General features: G+C 45.1%; 1 protein-coding gene and 1 non-coding gene across 2 annotated transcripts in view; one reads left to right on the top strand and one right to left on the bottom strand.

Annotated features, from left to right (window-relative positions):
* Positions 1-12,804, bottom strand: part of LOC143963805 (CD276 antigen-like) — a 40,772-nt gene extending 27,968 nt beyond the window's left edge. The window contains exon 1 of the mRNA XM_077473538.1: positions 12,636-12,804. Within this exon, the coding sequence (XP_077329664.1) occupies positions 12,636-12,687 (52 nt within the window). The 5' untranslated portion in view covers positions 12,688-12,804. The remainder of the gene's footprint in view (positions 1-12,635) is intronic.
* Positions 12,805-12,880: 76 nt separating this feature from the next.
* Positions 12,881-12,952, top strand: TRNAP-UGG (transfer RNA proline (anticodon UGG)). Its single transcript has one exon. It is a non-coding gene; the product is annotated as a tRNA-Pro (tRNA).
* The last annotated feature ends 7,714 nt before the right edge of the window (positions 12,953-20,666 follow it).

Raw genomic sequence — 20,666 nt, 5'->3', positions numbered from 1 at the left:
TGTCAGCGTTACACTTCATTTAATTGTAGGCAACACAGGGGTGTGGAAAGGAAAAGTGACTTTAGGTGAGGGCCAGTACTTTACGTAAAAATGGAGCATGTCTGCATTTTTACACAATGTACTGCAATCCACTTCAAGGTAGTGTTGTAGTTTGACCAGGGCACATAAAAAAACATGTACCTGGTCCTGCAACGTCCTGAGATACTTACATCACATCTCCCAGAAGGCTCTATGATCAGGCACACAGGGCGGCCAGGGGGGTGAACCAAAGGGTGGACCTGGTGCATCATCAGTGGCTGTCTGCCTGGGAGAGAAGGCAGTTGAGTACCGCTTTAGGTATAAGAAGTGCTTTCGGATAAGGAGAGTTTTGACTCTATTTTTAGCAGCTATTTTTAGCTCTATTACTAAAAATAACAGCACCAGAAGCTAGCCCATTACCTGCAAAATCTACTTCTCGACATTACTAAACCTGCAGGGGAATTTCTGGAATGTGGAGTGAAATTGACATAGTAAAACACGAAAGGAAAATGAAAGGAAAACAATACGCATTGGCATGGTGTAGAGGGATATACAATTAGCGGGCCTCCAGTTGCAAAACTACAAGTCCCATCATGCCTCTGGGTGTCATGCTTGTGGCTGTCAGAGTGTTGCTATGCCTCATGGGACTTGTAGTTCTGCTACAGCTAGAAGTACGCTAATAGCATATCCCTGTTAAGAGCTTTCTTTATTACCCAAATAAACACAATAATATTGCACTTACAATTCAACATGTGCACTACTGTCATGAAGCATGTAATGCTGTGTCCCGTTGCTGCTCACGACCAGTAAATGCCAGTTACAGGCAAAGTTTGCCAGTAAAAAATATGACTGTGACGCTCGGCTTGCACTGGTCAAGAGATGGCTGAGACCATCTGAGTGCCGCGACAGATTGGGGCGGGTCTGGCGGAGGCAGTGCCTGAGCGTGCTGTGTGATGTCATAGTGCAACTGAACCAAGCAGAGCGGCCGGCGCCTCGTGTAGCAAGGGAGCAAGCCAGGCCAGGAATGGGACTGTCAGTGCTGTTTGGACCGGAGTGGACAGAAGGGATCAAATGGCGTTATGAGAGACCAAGCAAATAAGACAGTTACATTCTGGACAAGTGACGGGAATATAACTGTTTTTGTAAACTGTTAAAACAATGGTTTTAGTTCTGCTTTAAGCTCCTAATGAGAAGTTCCAAATCCTACTAGATAAAACTGTGTCAGGTGAAGGCCACAGTTTTCCCAGGAGAAATTTAAAGAAGAAAGGACAATGCAAGAGTAACCAAAAATTGTGGCCAAAGCGAGAAAAGTTGTTGTTACATTGTTGTAACTACAAATACTAAACTGTTGTTTATTGATATTGTTGCCCATATAGGTAACTGAAAATCTAAAAATTTACTTTTGGCTAGAGTTCCCAAAAAATGGGTATTTCAAGTTTCTTGCACAAAATTGTACAAGAGTACCGTATTTGCCGGGGTATAAGACGACCTTTTACACTTAAAAAAACTGAGCAAAAAGGAGGGGTCGTCTTATACGCCGGGTCAGCTGCTGGGATGCCTTCTGGATGTCCGGTAATACTGTATGTAGCTTCGGCTACATACAGTATATACCACTGAACCAATCCCAGTGAGCGATGTATTCAAATGAATACAGAGCCTGCTCGGATTGGAGTAGCAATCTCTGCCAATCCTAGCAGGCTACACACAGTAGCCTGCTCCGATTGGCTTTGAGAGTGAGGCGCGGGCTGATGATGTAACAGCCTCCGCCAATCCCAGCAGGCTTTGTATTCATTAATAGAATACATTGCTCGCCGTGATTGGCTCCAGCACCAGCAAGAAGGAAGAAGGAAATGGCTCCATCAAGAACGAAGAAGAGGGATATGAAGCGTCGGAAGCCTCGGAATGGGGGGTCGTCTTAAACGGTGAGTACAGGCAAAACATTTAAAAAACCTGCACAGTTAGGGGGGTCGTCTTATATGCCGGGTCGTCTTATACGCCGGCAAATACGGTAGTCAAGTTCGCTAAAGATCCGTGTCATTTCTTGGTGGATGTATCATCGGATATCTTTCCATGCATAGTGGATGCCTCGTCAAAGACTTCAGCTGCTTTTCTCTTTAGAAAGAAAGCTTTGTATTGAATCAACGAGTATCTGTGGCTCCACAATTACAGTAGATGATGTCTGTACTATGGAGATGGACCAAACAAACATTGGAGACCTTCAGTGGAGATCCCATTGTAAATGATCAAGGTTGACCCATATGATGGGCTGTAAAGAGTATACTAACTTTCTACATAATCCAAAAAATTTACGAACATGGTACCGGACCTTTAGGTTACAAATTGTTTTGACAATTATTGGACCACTGGAGCAAGTATGGAAATTACAAGATTTAAGACCAAGAAAAGATAGATTACCAATAACCAATCATTTTTGCAAAGGATACTTGGGATGTTCTGCTTAGCATTAGTTAGTTCAAAGTGGAGAGTTAATCATTATTTGTAGGTATAGGTGTCCAATAACTTTACACACCTATCTTCCATCAAAGTTACATTCCATTTATTTCTAGGCAACACAGGGGTGTGGAAAGAAACAATGACTTCAAGTGAGGGCCAGTACTTTCCGTAAAAATGCAGCATGTCTGCATTTGTACAAACTGCAACCCACCTTAAGGCAGTATTGTAATTTGAACAATGCACACAGACAGGCCCGGACAGGGAATAAAAACCAGCCCTGGAAATAATTTCATACCAGCCCCAGAGCATTATTATACCTGCCCAACAACATAACGTCATTATTTTCTTGTTCACAAAAGGGAAAACCACACATTTTAAAGCACATTTGAAGAGTGTTTTATATAGATAAGAGAGACGTGGAATTTACAAACAGCACCAATTGTTTACTGGCAAAAAATCATGGCATTTACTTGCACATTTTTTACTGACACTGCAAAAAAAGAGTCAAAAATTGCAGTTTTCAATGCAAATATCAATATTTACGCTATAAACATGTAGCTAAAGCTATTAGCAATGTGTTTAAGTTAAACAAAAGACAAAAAACATATTTCTCCATTTACATGAAGGTCAGATTAATATAACCCAGCACAGAGTTCCCCCTTACATCAGGAGGATTCCCCCTTTACAGTGCAAGGGGACTCTGACATAAAGGGGAACATTGCAGATCATGATCTAAGCGGGAACTCTGATATAAAAAGGGGGGCACTGGTGACCAGAGACCCCCACTTATATTAGAGTCCACTGCATTCCCCTTTACATCAGAGTTCCCCCTTGCACTGTAAGGTGGAATCCTGCAGACTATGATGTAAAGGGGAACTTTGGGAATGTAGGGAGGACTCTGATGACCAGAGACCACCTTCCGCAGAAAGATAACACTAAAATAAGGGGGTTTACTGATATAAGGGGGAAACCTTTATATCCGTGCCCCCTTACACTATTGACCCCCCCCCCCTCTCAGGCTGGCCTGGAGACGCTGTCACTAAGTTCCTCTCAGATGCACCGTGCAGGGCTCAGTCAGTTGGCTTCAGCTCAGTGGTTCTGGTTTTATCCCATAGCTTCCTCTCCACAGTCCATACATGTCTGACCTCTCCCATGACCCTCATCCTGGCGGCACTCCCACTCTTGACTCCTCTCCAGGGGAGGTCAGAGACTGCGGAGGGGACGACAGGGGAGGTCAGAGGCTGTGGAGGGGACAACAGGGGAGGTCAGAGGCTGCGGAGGAGGGGGGACAGGAGATCAGAGGCTGCGGAGGAGAGGGGACAGGAGATCAGAGGCTGCGGAGGAGGGGGGACAGGAGATCAGAGGCTGCGGAGGAGGGGGGACAGGGGAGGTCAGAGGCTGCAGAGGGGGGGACATGGGAAGTCAGGGGCTGCAGAGGGGGGACGACAGGGGAGGTCAGGGGCTGCAGAGGGGAGATGACAGGGGAGGTCAGAGGCTGCGGAGCAGGGGGGACAAGAGGCACAAGGCTGCAGGTGCGGACAAGAGGTCAGAGGCTGCAGGGGGTACAGGAGGTCAGAGGCTGCAAGGGGTACAGGAGGTCAGAGGCTGCAGGGGGTACAGGAGGTCAGAGGCTGCAGGGGGAGGGACAAGAGGTCAGGCGCAGCGGGGGGGTGGAGGTCAGAGGCTGCAGGGGGGGTGGACAGGAGGTCAGAGGCTGTGGGGGGCAGACAGGAGGTCAGAAGATATGGAGGGGGGACAGGAGGTCAGAGGCTGCTGGGGGGCGGACAGGAGGTCAGAGGCTGTGGAGGGGGGGACAAGAGGTCAGAGGGGGGGACAGGAGGTCAGAAGCTGCAGGGGGGGACAGGAGGTCAGTGGCTGTAGGGGGGAGGGGGTGGACAGGAGGTCAGAGGCTGTGGGGGGTGGACAGGAGGTCAGAGGCTGTGGGGGGTGGACAGGAGGTCAGAGGCTGCAGAGGGGGGGGACAGGAGGTCAGAGGCTGCGGGGGGAGGGGGCGTTCAGGAGGTCAGAGGCTGCAGGGGGAGGGAGAGTGTTCAGGAGGTCAGAGGCTGCGGGGGAGGGGGGCATTCAGGAGGTCAGAGGATGTAGGGGGAGGGGGGCATTAAGGAGGTCAGAGGTTGCGTGGCAGACGTGGGAATAGGCACACGCCACCAGACGAGACCTCACTGAGCGTTGCTTTACTTTTAAAAATGGCGCTGCTCTGCACCATCGTGTCACTGCGCATGCGCCCGCCTTTCCCAAAATTGCAGAGCGTGTACGGGGCGCAAGCACGGCTAGCTTCAGAAGAGCGCTGGCGCCTGCGCAGTTTCATGTCGGCCCCACAGCCATATTTTTTTCAGGCGCCGCTGCCCTCACAGTGGCCCCAGGGGCAGCCAGGCAGCCAGCCCACAGGGAAAATCTCCCGGTATCCCGGTAGCCCAGTCCGGCCCTGCGCACAGAGAACAATTGGGTTCTATGTGATCTAGCGGTATCTATTTTTTTTTGTTTTTTTTTAAATAACAAACATATATTTACTTCCACTGTGCAGCTCGTTTTGTACAGAGTGGCCCTGAACCTCATCTTCTGGGGTCCCCTGGCGGCTCTCGCGGCTCCTCCCCACATCAGATAAACGCCTAGGAGGAGTGCTCTCCCGAGGGGGTTACCTTGCACGTCCATAACCGCCGAATGTATGACTCGGCAACGCCCCACGGCTCCAGCGTCACTGGATTTGATTGACAGCACCGGGAGCCAATGGCTGCGCTGCTATCAATCTATCCAATCAAGACCGAGAAGCCCGGCCAGAGAGACAGCATGTCCCCACTGAGTCAAGTTCCAGGGCTCAGGTAAGTAAAACAGGGGGGCTAGGGGCCGATCACTGCCAGGTGTTTACAACCCCTTTAAGTGGCTGTCTCTTGGCAACTCGAAATTTCAGCTCACCCCATGCATTTTCTATAGGATTAAGGTCCGGAGACTGACTAGCCCACTCCGTGACCTTAATGTGCTTCTTGAGCCACTCATTTGTTGCCTTGGTGTTATGTTTTGGTTCATTGTCATGCTGGGAGACCCATCCATGACCCATCTTCATTGTTCTGGCTGAGGGAATGAAGGTTCTCATCCAAGATTTTACAATACATGGCCCCATCCACTGGCTGCTCAATGCAGCAAAGTTTGCCTGTACCTTTACAGAAAAACCCCAAAGTATAATGTTTCCACCTTTGTGATTGACTGTAGGGATTGTGTTCTTATGGTCATAGTCAGCATTTTTATTCCTCCAAGCACAGTGAGCCGAGGTAATACCAAAGAGCTAAATTTTGGTCTCATCTGATCACAACACTTTCTCCCAATACTTCTCTGAATTATTTAGATGTTTATTGGCATGATCATACATGTGCATTCTTGAGGAGGGGGACTCGCCGTGTTTGGAGGAAGAAAAATGCTGACTATGACCCTAAGAACACCATCCTTACAGTCAAGCATGGAGTTGGAAACATGATGCTTTGGGGCTGTTTCTCTGCTAAAAGTACAGACCGACTTTGCCGCATTGAGGGGCCAAAGGATGGGAACGTGTATTGTAACATTTTGGATGAGAACCTTCTTCTCTGAGCCATAACACTGAAGATAAGTCATGGATGGGTCTTCCAGCATGACAATGGCCCAAGGCAACAAAGGAGTGTCTCAAAAAGAAGCACATTAAGGTCATGGAGTGGCCTAGTCAGTCTCCAGACCTTAATCCTATCGAATATTTATGGAGGAAGCTGAAACATTTCGAGATGCCTTGTGACAGCCAAAAAACCTTAAGGATTTAGAGAAGATCTGTAAAAAAATAGTGGACCAAAATCCCTCCTGAGATGTGTGCAAACCTGGTCACCAACTACAAGAAACCTTACCTCTGTGCTTACCAAAAAGGGGTTCTCCACCAAGTACTAAGTCCATATTTTGCTTTGGTATCAAATAGTTATTTTTGGTTGATATTCTATCCTTAACATTTAAAATACATCTATGATAAAAATGAAAGACCCTTCATTTCTTTGTAAATGGGCAAACTTACAAAATCTGCAGGGGATCATATATATATATATTTTCCCCACGGTTCACTTTATACATGTCAAAAGAGACATGTTCAAGCACTTCTTGTTATGAAGTGACCACTTTCTCTTCCAATTGTGCTCCTGTTGTCACCCTGTCTCATGCACCCTGGATAGCAACTGGAGCACCATATTTCAAACGCATGGTCCAACACTGTCACTATCCGGAAGCCATTCCAGTGCAAAGATGTGCAGTCAACACTGGAGAGAATGCACCTGAAACAGATTTCAATTGATCAGCAGTACTGAGATGCAAAAAAAAGGATAAAAGGTTAAAACTGTGTTCTATATATAAAATATATATATATATATATATATATATCAGTTGTTTATGATACACATCGCTTTAGAAAAGAAAATGGTTTCAGATCTACTTCAAAATGGAACAAAACTCCTAAATGCTAGTTAGCTCCTCTTAAAACACAACATCCGCCCCATTCTGGCCCGAGTCAGAATGACATGTACCTGGTCCTGAAACCTCCTTGGAGTACCCAAGTGTCTATCTCCAGCTCATGAGGGTACCCAAGTACCTGTGAACAGCCCATCAGAGTACCTGAGTACCTGTCACAAGTTGGGGTGTTTTCTTTTCAAAATTGGGTAATTTTGTGGGTAATTCCACTGTCCTGGTGCTCCAGGACCTTCAAAAGTGTGATAGGTTGTCAGCAAACTAAATGTGTAATTTATGGTCCTAGAACCTCTGAAGGTGCTCCCTGCATGTTGGACCTCTCTATGTGACCAGGTGGTGAAAAAGTCTCACACATGTGGTATTGCCATACTCGGGATGAGCTGCAGAATGTATTTTGGGGCGTAATTTTTGCTATATACATGCTATGTGTTAGAAATGTCTTATAAATTCACCACTTTGTGTAAAAATAAATATGTTTTCATTTTTTTTCCAAGTTTTTCGAAGACTTTTGGAAAAATTAACTGTTCAAAAGACTCATTATGCCTCATAGAATAGACTATGGGGTGTTTGTTTTGCAAAATGGGGTCATTTTGGGGGTAATTCCATTGTCCTGGTGCTCCAGGGCCTTCAAAAGTGTAATGCCGTGTAAACACGACCGGACTTTTCGATGGACCAGGTCCGATGGTCTTCCCGACGGACTTTCGGCAGAGGTCCGACGGACTTTCTGAACGAGTGGACTTGGCCACACATGACCGGACTAAGACCGTTCTAAAGTCCGTTAATTTTGAACGTGATGACGTAAATGGGACTAAACAAGGAAGTTCAATAGCCAGTACCCAATAGCTGCCGTATTTGGTCCATCAGACTAGAACACAGACGAACGGTTTTCCCAATTTTTAGTCTGTCGGATAGATTTGAAACATGTTTTATTTCTAGGTCTGTCGGACTTTTGGGGAAAAAAAAAGTCAGCTGGAGCCCATGCACAATCAAATTGTCCGGTCCGCCGGAGCAAGTCTGCCGGAAAGTCTGATCGTGTGTACGCGGCATAATAGGTCATCAGGAAATTAGATGTGTAATTTATGCTCCTAAAACATCTGACGGTGATCCCTGCATGTTGGACCTCTCTATGTGGCCAGACTGTGAAAAAGTCTCACATGTGGTATCACCATACTCGGAATGAGTAGAAAAATGTATTTTGACATGTAATTGGAATTGTACATATGCTGTGTGTTATAAATAACTTGTATTTATGACAATTTTGTGTAAAAAAAAAAAAAAGTATTAATAATTTCTTCCAAGAATTGTGGTAAAAAATTACAACTTCAAAAAACTCACCATGCCTCTTACTAAATACATTGGACTGTCTACTTTTCAAAAAGGGGTCATTTGTACTTTCCTTCCATTTCAGGACCTCAAGAAATGAGATAGGCTGTCAGTATATCAGGTGTGATCAATTTTTAATGATGTAGACTCTATAACTTTCACACAGACCAAATAATATACGCTGATTTGGGTTATTTTTGCCAAAGAAATGTAGAAGTATACATTTTGGCCCAGTTTTATGAACATAAATTACTTATTTGCTAAATTTTATCATAGAAACTAAAAAAAGTGTTTTTTTTTTCAACATTTTTGCTATTTTTTCACTTATGTTGCAAAAAATAAAAAAAATAGTGGTGATTAAATACCATCAAAATAAACCTCTATTTGTGTGAAAAAAAATGATAAACATTTTGTTTGGGTACAGTGTTGCATGACTGAGTAATTGGCATTCAAAATGCAAGAGCACTGAAAGCTGAAAATTGGTCTGGGCAGGAAGGGTGTATAAGTGCTCTGTATTGAAGTGGTTAAACCTAAAAGCAAAAAAAAAAAGAAAATTTAAAAATTAAATAAAACCTAAAAGCAAACATGTATTATATTGCAGCTTACCAAGTCTTATAAAAGAAAACTAATGTAACCACTACTAAGGATTGATCATCTGCTATATGTTACATTGTTTGGGTTTAATACCGCTTTAAAGCGGTTGTATAGTTACATTTTTAACTTTGACCTACAGGTAAGCCTATAATAAGGCCTACCTGTGGGTAAAAAGAATATCTCCTAAACCTATACGGTTTAGGAGGTATTCCCCTCGCAATGAGCCGCTGACTTCAGCGGCGCAGACGCACCGGGGATTCTCCCCGAAAGTCTGGCAGATGCTAGACCCTGCCTGGAAGAAAACTCAAAAAAGCACATGCGCGGGAGTGACGTCATCCACACTGAGGGAACATGTCAGCTCCCTCGGCGTGAACCGAGTGAGATGCCGGCGGGTCGTTTTATGGTAAGTATTTCATAATGAGCTAGCATGCGGTGCATACTAGCTCATTATACCTTTTCCCTTACAGGTGTAAAAAAAAAAAAAAAAAAAAACATCAGCGGGTTTACTCCCGCTTTAAATAGAATAAATCAAGTGAAAAGCACAAACTAGTTCAGAATGGAATAAAACTCTGCCATTGCACGTTTTAGAGTCACACGTATATCACGGGACTCTGAAAACTTGGTATAAAAAGTGTGTATACAGGCAATAATTGGAGCTCGGTTATTTCAGATATTGTGAAATCATTGCATGACAAGCCTGGAACACATCCACCATAGAATGTTGTCTTGCAGCATAGCAATGTATGATATTTAAAAAAAAAAAATTCTACAGATTCTACATGTCTTAAATTGCATGTATCTCATGATTAAAAAACAAATACAAGTGAAATACAGTCAGCAAAGAGTGTATGGAAAAATCATACAATAACTAATTTGCCTACCTAAATAATTTTATACTTTTTAGGGACATATAAAGATTTTACATTGTGCTCTGTTTAAAAAAAAAAAAAAAAAAGCTGTGCAGAAATGTAAAGAAATTCATTTCATCTATTCGTACGTTTTTTTATTTATTCTGTAATTATATCTGACAATTACAGGATTAAATAGCTGGCCCACCAAGTCTGGAGGTGGCGGTCTTCATCTGCAGGCTGAAGGCCTATTATGTCAAGGAACCCTCCAGTTTGAAGATAATTATCATATCATAGTTCACATGGCAATCACATGACCTCAACACTCTGGTAGGTACTTGATCTTCAGCAGAGACTCAAGCTGTAAGGCTCAGTTCACACCAATGCATTTTTCATGCTTTTTGCTTTATAGCTACCCTGCTGACAGATAATTGCAAAAAAAAAAAAGAATTGCCGGAAAAAACAAAAGCGTGAAACAAAACGGTGTGGGATCCCCCACAGGTACATACTAGGCCTTTCAGGTATGGTGTGGATTTGGAAGAGACACCCCCATGCCAACATTTTTTTTTAAATGGCGTGGGCCCCCCCCCCCCCAAATCCATACCAGACCCTTATCCGAGCATGCAGCGCGATAGGTCAGGAAAGGGAGGGGACGAGCGAGCGCCCCCTCCTGAACTATGCCAGGCCACATGCCCTCAACATGGGGGCTGTGCTCTCGCGAAGAAGACATCATGAAGAGAGAAAAGGGAGAAGAAACACCGGAGGGAGAAGACAGTGGAGGGAGAAAAAAAACATAAAAGAGAAGAGGGAGAAAAAAACACCGAAGGGAGAAGATAGTGGAAGGAGAAAAAAAAACACTGAAGAGAGAAGAGGGAGAAGCAACACCGAAGGGATAAGACTGTGGAGGGGGGAAAAAACACAGAAGAGAAAAGAGGGAGAAGAAACGCCGAAGGGATATGACCGTGGAGGGAGGAAAAAAAACACAGAAGAAAGAAGAGGGAGAAGAAACGCAGAAGGGAGAAGACTGTGGAGGGGGAAAAAAAACACAGAAGAGAGGAGAGGGAGAAGAAACACCAAAGGGATAAAAAAAACACAGAAGAGAGGAGAGGGAGAAGAAACACCAAAGGGATAAAAAAAAAACACAGAAGAGAGGAGAGGGAGAAGAAACACCGAAGGGATAAGACCATGGAGGGGGAAAAAAAAACACAGAAGAGAGAAGAGGGAGAAGAAACACCAAAGGGAGAAGACAGTGGAGGGAGAATAAAACACAGAAGAGGGAGAAGAAATACCGAAGGGATAAGACCATGGAGGGGGGAAAAAAACACAGAAGAGAGAAGAGGGAGAAGAAACACCAAAGGGAGAAGACAGTGGAGGGAGAATAAAACACAGAAGAGGGAGAAGAAATACCGAAGGGATAGGACCGCGGAGGGAGAAAAAAAACACGGAAGAGAGAAGAGGAAGAAGAAACACAGAAGGGAGAAGACCGGAGGAAGAAGACATGATTTTTAATAAATGTTTAATAAAGTTACACCACTGCCCATACTTTACACACTGGAAAATGTACTTCACTAACTGGTTTATATTTCAACCTCAGACCCTTATTACTCATATGTTTATTAATCTTGCATTGTCCTTGATTGCATTTTAATGTAAGCTTTACTCAGTAAAATTCTGGCAAAAGAAAATTGATCTGAAAATTATTTTAAGGGTTCCTCTGGGGTAAAAATGTTGAGAAAGGCTGCTTTAGACCGTCAAATGTTATGTTACCATGTAATTCCTGGATCTGGAGCTCCAGGACTGCAAACTTTGAACATATTCAACAGGGTATCCTCTTGACACCCAACCTCCTTACTCTCCCCCCAAACCTACCCACTCTCTTCCTCTTCCACTTTTTGGCTCTCTCGCTCTTCTCTTTCTCTATCCTCTTTCTTGTTCCTATACCTATGGAAACAAGCCTATCCTCTAATCTTTTCATTTTTATCTTTTGCTAGAGGCTCCCTCTACTGGGGCAACTGTTTTTTCCTTTCTTCTTTTACCTGCTCCCAATACTTTCAGACCCATTATCAAAAACCACCTAAACCAGACAATGATACCTTCACAATAACATGTGATATTGTTCTCCTGACCATTAATGGTACCTCGCCTTCCTTATTCTTTCATCTGTGGAGTCCACGCGTTTCTTCTACAACTTCCCACCACTGCCAGTACTTCAACCATTGGAAACATACTCCACCAAAAGGTTTATATTTTAACCTCAGATCCTTATCTCTCATACGTGTAATGATCTTGCAACGTCCTTAATTGAACCCCAGTATCCAACAGGTATTTTAAACTTATCTCTACACAATAAACTTTTGGTAGAAGATAATTCTCTATATCAGCCTTTCTCAACCTTTTCAACACAGAGGAACCCTTGAAATAGTTCTCAAGTCTCGAGGAACCCCTGCTAAAAATGAGAAGTCTACAACTCATGATACATTAGTGTGATGGTCAGTGGGAAGAATGGTCCTTACACTTATGGTCATTGGGAAGAATAATCTCATTACAGAGAGCTAAAAAGATCAATGGTGTCGGTGGGAACTTATCCGAGAGGCAGAAATTGCCCAATGCTGAAGGAACCCCTAGCAACCTCTGGAGGAACCCTAGGTTTCCACAGAACCCTGGTTGAGAATCACTGCTCTAGATGGACCCCTTACATCAGACTGGTGCTCAAAATCTCCCCTATCTGTCAATGGTCACCTATGGATATTCTCTAAGAAAATAGGAAAAAGCACAATTGAGTTTCTTGAAAAGATTTCAGTTTCAGTTTATAGTAAACAGTGGTGGAAAACTATCAAACAGAATGAGATGAAGAAGCTGAGATAGAAGGAGATAGGTTTGTGCTGGACTGCATAGACATACAACATTTACCTTGTAACCCCTGGATCAGGAACATCAGCACTGCCAGCATTAAGGAGCTCATTCTCCCAGCACCCTAGGGGTTCTCTAAAGATTGCACACTGCTTCAGTCCACCCAGGATCAGCTAAACTCTTCTTTCAGCTGTGTGAGCCTGATAGTATCTGCCTTCATTTTCGTTATGACTCATCAGCAGGAATGTAGGCTTATATTACCATAGTAGGATCATGTAACTGGGACTTCCTCATTATAATCAGCTGGCTCGTTGGTCTAGGGGTATGATTCTCGCTTTGGGTGCGAGAGGTCCCGGGTTCAAATCCCGGACGAGCCCTATTTTTATAACTTATTTTGCTTTATTTAATATTTATCACTTATTAGATAATACTGGACTTTACATAGGATGTGAGATGATGTTCTGTCTTCTATAGGATATGTGTTCAATATGCTGCACTTACAATACACAGAAAGCACAAACTATGTACTACACAACATTCAATAGTCCAAACTCCTGTGTATGCTATTTAATGTAACCAGCACAGTGCTTTGTAAATGTAATACAATGTGTTATATTACAGCAGTGTAAACCCTCCATTCAAAATAATGATCACTTCATATATAGTACAATGTATCAGCATGTTACATTGTATAGTTCACCGCTGGTGAATTCTGTCCTTTATATTCCTTCTAATGAAATTCACAACCTTATGGTAAAGATCCAGAAATTGCAAATAGACAATACACTACATAGTAGCAGCATGCAGTGCAATACAATACAGTACAATGTATCAATATACACTGATATACTGTACAATGTAACAACAGAGTGCTATGCAGTACAATGTATCAACATAAAGAGCACTATGGTTCTATATATCAACATACAATGCTATATGGTACAATGTAACGACATACAGAGCTATACTGTACAATGTAACAAAGTACAGAGCTTTAAGATACAATGTAACAGCATACAGTGATATATTGTACAATGTAACAATGTACAGTGCTATACAGTACAAATGTAACAACATAAGAGCACTACGGTACAATGTAACAACACACAGCACTATTAGGGTGACCACATTTCCAAACTGCCATTCAGGGACAAACCCCCCCCCCCCCCCCGCACCCGCCAAAAAAAGATGGTTTTTGATACCTTTTTTGCCAATTTTTGGGGGGAAAAAATTCAAACAGTGGTAACCAGTTTAGACAGGTATGCAATGTACACCTGCTTTAACTAAGTCACTTAGGCTGCTTTCACACTGCAGTGGGACCGGCGTCGGCGGTAAAGTGCCGCTATTTTTAGCGGCGCTTTACCGTCGTTTTAGCGGCGGTCTGCGGGCACTAGCGGGGTGGTTTTAACCCCCGCTAGCGGGCGAAAAAGGGTTAAACCCGCCCGCAAAGCGCCGCTGCAGCGGCGCTTTGCCGGCGGTATTGCCGCGGTGTCCCATTGATTTCAATGGGTAGGAGCGGTTTAGGAGCGGTGAATACACCGCTCCAAAGATGCGGCTAGCAGGACTTTTTTCACCGTCCTGCCAGCGCATCGCTCCAGTGTGAAAGCCCTTCGGCTTTCACACTGGAGTTAAAGGGGCCGGGTTTTTTTAGGCGCTACACAGGCGCTATTTTTAGCGCTGTAACGCCTGAATACCGCCCCAGTGTGAAAGCAGCCTTAGTGACAACGGTGTACTTTGTACATCACTTACTCTGGCAAGTTCACTGCATCAAAGTTATGTTTAAGATTGCTATAAACATATCTGCCTGTGCATTGTACAGTATTTGCCCTGCACACTATCACAGGTCATACTTTAAAAAAAAAAAATTAAATATGTTAGACATATCTTAAGAAATAGAAAAAACAAAAAAAACAAACAGAACAAGTTGCAATAAATTAACAGATTATTTTTATTGTTTTCTCAACCAGCAAGAACTTTTAGAAATTAGGTATAAACTAGTAACCACCAAAAATCCACTTTTTTCTTAAATAACAGAGATATATTACTATAAATATATTTTTGAAAATATAAAACTTACAAAACAGTCAATTGCAAATAAAATGTTGCTGAAATATTAATGCTGTGTCTAATTCAGCTCACATGGCAATATGACCATAATCAAATCCTTCAGACCACACGACACCACCTGAGTATCTTTTGTTTTCAACACTGATGTCTAAAAGTGTATTTCTTGTCACTCCTTGCACATTGCAAGAGTTTTTTATTTTGTTTCACGAAACTATAAAAAGATTGACAGCCCATGTCAAAATTGATTTTCACCTGAAGTTCAGATTTTATTAGATCAATGCTGCATCTATTTCTTGTGTCAGACCAGCACATTCCCATCATGCTGAAGACCCTTTCAACTGCTGCATTTGAGCATGGGATGCTAACAACAAATGACACCACTTTCAAGAGGTAGTGATGGCCGAACGGTTCGCCCGGCGGTCGTTTCGCGGCGAATTTCCGACTTTCGCCGTCCGCGGGTTCGAACGCCTTTTTCCGTCGTTCGCCCCGGCGGACTTACGTGTTTAATGTATACAAGAACTTTAACCTTTCGTGACACGTTTATCATGTGTTACAGGACAACCAATTGAGACATGACAGCTCATGGACACTTGGACATTCCCCCTAACCTATAAATACACCCGATCCGGTGGCCATTTTACATTCTTTCTTCTGTCACTGTAGGGAAAGGATCCTGTGTGGAGTAGGGACAGAGAAAACGCTAGCTATTTGGTACACAAAAGTTCTTTTCAGGACTGGTATAGGTGTTAGGTCAGCAGCCTGAGTTTCTTTTGTCAGTTTAGATAAAGGGACAGAGCGCTGTATGCTGCTATTTTAGGGACAGCTCAGCCAGATTAGTCTTTCTTCATCATCATCATCATCATCATCATTAGCTGTTACTATCAGGTCCACAAAAGAGCTGTTCCAGCTAATCGTTCCAGCCTACTCTTTTTTGCCAATTTGTATAGGGACAGGCAGGAAGCAGTGTGTCAGGCAGTGAGGATAATTTTAAAGACTTGCTGTTACTATTAGTTCCACAAAGGTTCTTTTCAGGACTGGTATCAGTGGTACGGTAATAGGCTTGTACACGTATAATATTCTTTCTTCCAAATATAGAAAGAATATTATACTTGACTGCTGCCCTTCTGCTGCAGTCTGCTAATCATTCACAACTCACTTGTTCCACAAAGCTCTTTATCAGGACTGGTAACTTGGTCTGTCTAGGGTGCTACGGTACATAGGCTTGGGTGCGGTACAGTCTGCTGTTCTGTAAGGACCGCTATCGGTCCACAATACATAGGGTTGCCGTGCACTACTGCTGACCGCTGCCCTATACTGCAGCAGTCCTTCATTGGTATAGGGACTGACGTACAGTCTGCTAATCACTAACACACAACCTGCTTGGTCCACAAAAGTTCTTATAAGGACTGGTAACTTGGTATAGGGTGCTACGGTACATAGGCCTGAGTGCGTTACAGTCTGCTGTTCTGTAAGGACCGCTATCGGTCCACAATACATAGGGTTGCCGTGCACTACTGCTGACCGCTGCCCTATACTGCAGCAGTCCTTCAGCGGTATAGGGACTGACGCACAGTCTGCTAAACACTAACACACAACCTGCTTGGTCCACAAAAGTTTTTATAAGGACTGGTAACTTGGTATAGGGTGCTACGGTACATAGGCCTGAGTGCAGTACAGTCTGCTGTTCTGTAAGGACCGCTATCGGTCCACAATACATAGGGTTGCCGTGCACTACTGCTGACCGCTGCCCTATACTGCAGCAGTCCTTCATTGGTATAGGGACTGACGTACAGTCTGCTAATCACTAACACACAACCTGCTTGGTCCACAAAAGTTCTTATAAGGACTGGTAACTTGGTATAGGGTGCTACGGTACATAGGCCTGAGTGCGTTACAGTCTGCTGTTCTGTAAGGACCGCTATCGGTCCACAATACATAGGGTTGCCGTGCACTACTGCTGACCGCTGCCCTATACTGCAGCAGTCCTTCATTGGTATAGGGACTGACGTACAGTCTGCTAATCACTAACACACAACCTGCTTGTTCCACAAAAGTTCTTATAAGGACTGGTAACTTGGTATAGGGTGCTACGGTACATAGGCCTGAGTGCGTTACAGTCTGCTGTTCTGTAAGGACCGCTATCGGTCCACAATACATAGGGTTGCCGTGCACTACTGCTGACCGCTGCCCTATACTGCAGCAGTCCTTCATTGGTATAGGGACTGACGTACAGTCTGCTAATCACTAACACACAACCTGCTTGGTCCACAAAAGTTCTTATAAGGACTGGTAACTTGGTATAGGGTGCTACGGTACATAGGCCTGAGTGCGTTACAGTCTGCTGTTCTGTAAGGACCGCTATCGGTCCACAATACATAGGGTTGCCGTGCACTACTGCTGACCGCTGCCCTATACTGCAGCAGTCCTTCAGCGGTATAGGGACTGACGCACAGTCTGCTAAACACTAACACACAACCTGCTTGGTCCACAAAAGTTTTTATAAGGACTGGTAACTTGGTATAGGGTGCTACGGTACATAGGCCTGAGTGCGTTACAGTCTGCTGTTCTGTAAGGACCGCTATCGGTCCACAATACATAGGGTTGCCGTGCACTACTGCTGACCGCTGCCCTATACTGCAGCAGTCCTTCATTGGTATAGGGACTGACGTACAGTCTGCTAATCACTAACACACAACCTGCTTGTTCCACAAAAGTTCTTATAAGGACTGGTAACTTGGTATAGGGTGCTACGGTACATAGGCCTGAGTGCGTTACAGTCTGCTGTTCTGTAAGGACCGCTATCGGTCCACAATACATAGGGTTGCCGTGCACTACTGCTGACCGCTGCCCTATACTGCAGCAGTCCTTCATTGGTATAGGGACTGACGTACAGTCTGCTAATCACTAACACACAACCTGCTTGTTCCACAAAAGTTCTTATAAGGACTGGTAACTTGGTATAGGGTGCTACGGTACATAGGCTTGAGTGCGGTACAGTCTGCTGTTCTGTAAGGACCGCTATCGGTCCACAATAGATAGGGTTGACGTGCACCACTGCTGACCGCTGCCCTATACTGCAGCAGTCCTTCAGCGGTATAGGGACTGACGTACAGTCTGCTAAACACTAATACACAACCTGCTTGGTCCACAAAAGTTCTTATAAGGACTGGTAACTTGGTATAGGGTGCTACGGTACATAGGCTTGAGTGCGGTACAGTCTGCTGTTCTGTAAGGACCGCTATCGGTCCACAATAGATAGGGTTGACGTGCACCACTGCTGACCGCTGCCCTATACTGCAGCAGTCCTTCAGCGGTATAGGGACTGACGCACAGTCTGCTAAACACTAACACACAACCTGCTTGGTCCACAAAAGTTTTTATAAGGACTGGTAACTTGGTATAGGGTGCTACGGTACATAGGCCTGAGTGCGTTACAGTCTGCTGTTCTGTAAGGACCGCTATCGGTCCACAATACATAGGGTTGCCGTGCACTACTGCTGACCGCTGCCCTATACTGCAGCAGTCCTTCATTGGTATAGGGACTGACGTACAGTCTGCTAATCACTAACACACAACCTGCTTGGTCCACAAAAGTTCTTATAAGGACTGGTAACTTGGTATAGGGTGCTACGGTACATAGGCCTGAGTGCGTTACAGTCTGCTGTTCTGTAAGGACCGCTATCGGTCCACAATACATAGGGTTGCCGTGCACTACTGCTGACCGCTGCCCTATACTGCAGCAGTCCTTCATTGGTATAGGGACTGACGTACAGTCTGCTAATCACTAACACACAACCTGCTTGGTCCACAAAAGTTCTTATAAGGACTGGTAACTTGGTATAGGGTGCTACGGTACATAGGCCTGAGTGCGTTACAGTCTGCTGTTCTGTAAGGACCGCTATCGGTCCACAATACATAGGGTTGCCGTGCACTACTGCTGACCGCTGCCCTATACTGCAGCAGTCCTTCAGCGGTATAGGGACTGACGCACAGTCTGCTAAACACTAACACACAACCTGCTTGGTCCACAAAAGTTCTTATAAGGACTGGTAACTTGGTATAGGGTGCTACGGTACATAGGCTTGAGTGCGGTACAGTCTGCTGTTCTGTAAGGACCGCTATCGGTCCACAATAGATAGGGTTGACGTGCACCACTGCTGACCGCTGCCCTATACTGCAGCAGTCCTTCAGCGGTATAGGGACTGACGTACAGTCTGCTAAACACTAATACACAACCTGCTTGGTCCACAAAAGTTCTTATAAGGACTGGTAACTTGGTATAGGGTGCTACGGTACATAGGCTTGAGTGCGGTACAGTCTGCTGTTCTGTAAGGACCGCTATAGGTCCACAATAGATAGGGTTGACGTGCACCACTGCTGACCGCTCACCTATACTGCAGCAGTCCTTCAGCGGTATAGGGACTAAGAGTTTTGTCACAGGGTCATTTAAAAAATGACATGCAGAGGAAGAGGCAGGCCCTTCCGCAGGGGTGGTAGGGGTAGGGCAGGAGCAACAGGCTTGAGCCAAAGTGGGAAGTTGCAGAAGGTGCGTTCAATTACTTTAAAGGATGCACCAGACTTGGTTGAGTGGCTCGCTCAGCCTTACTCTTCTGCACCCTCCTCATCCTCTCGATCTGCACCCTCTTCTTCACTCTCTGCTATGTGCACCCCCAAAGACACTACCACCAACAACACGACCACCACCACCACCACCACATACCTTCCGCTTGAGTCACTGGAATTATTTTCCGATCCATATCAAGAGGACATTTCTGATGCGCAGCCACTCTTGGTATTGGATCAGGAAGAGGAGGTAGCAACAAGCGCTACTCAGCAGTCTGACGCCAGTACCCAGATCAGCCCAAGGAGGAGGTTGGTCCCCGGTGTTGCTGCCTACTCTACTTATAGCGGTGGGGAAGGTGACGTTGATGATGACGTGTCTAGTGATGTCACGTGGGTGCCCACAAGAGAGGAAGAGGAGGGGAGTTCAGAGGGAGATATGGACCAGCAGATAGGGAGGAGAAGCAGCAATGACTTACATTGCACAGCAGGGACAAAGCAGACTGCAAATGTATCAGGAGCGAGTCATCGACCATGTACGGTCACATCTGGCGCTCCCAGGACACCGGCACATGGCTCCGCAGTGTGGGCTTTTTTTAACGTGTCCGCTGCTGACAATAGCGTTGCCATCTGCAATCTTTGCAGTCAACGCGTTAGTCGCGGTAAGCCCAATACTCACCTAGGGACGACCGCCTTAAGAAGGCACATGAGCAGCCATCACCGAGCCCAGTGGGAGCAACGGAACACACAAAGCCACACTGCAGGCTCTCACCGTCCAGCCTCGTCTTCTACTTCTCCTTCTCCTCTCTCCTCACAATTGTCCTCCACTCCACCTTCCATCACGCCAAGCTCACATTTTTCTGCAAAAAGGCAGGCTTCCGTGGGCCTAATGTTTGAGCGTAAAAAAATGATGACGCCGGATAACCCTCTTGCCCAACGGTTGGCGGCTGGCTTGTCAGAACTCATAGCCCGCCAACTACTGCCATATAAACTGGTGGACTCGGAGGCCTTTCGCAAATTTGTGGCCATTGGAACACCACAATGGAAGGTCCCAGGAAGGAAGTATTTCTCAGAGAAGGGCATCCCAGAGCTATATGGCCATGTTCAGCGGCAAGTGAATGTATCTCTGGCACACAGTGTCGGTGCCAAGATACATCTGACCACAGACACGTGGTCTAGCAAACACGGGCAGGGAAGGTATATCAGTTTTACTGCCCACTGGGTGAACCTTCTGACGGCCGTCAAGCATGTAACCCGTGGCACCCGTGTAGATTTGGTTTTACCGCCACGGATTGCATGCAGGCCTGACTCTTCTTCTCCTCCTCCTACTCCATCCTCCTCCCTCTCCTCCTCAGCTGCCTCCTCCTTTTCCGCTGCTAGCGTCTCTTCCACTGCACCGCCCAAGCTCCCCAGAACCTATTCCACATGCCAGGTGAGACGTTGCCATGCCGTGCTGCGTCTGTT

The sequence above is a fragment of the Lithobates pipiens genome, unplaced genomic scaffold (genome assembly GCF_037356315.1).
Source record: "Lithobates pipiens isolate NorthernLeopardFrog02 unplaced genomic scaffold, aLitPip1_a1.2 Scaffold_8, whole genome shotgun sequence".
NCBI classification, from domain to species: Eukaryota; Metazoa; Chordata; class Amphibia; order Anura; family Ranidae; genus Lithobates; species Lithobates pipiens.
Note: the sequence above shows the minus strand (reverse complement) of the source record. Positions and strands in the feature narration are given on the sequence as shown.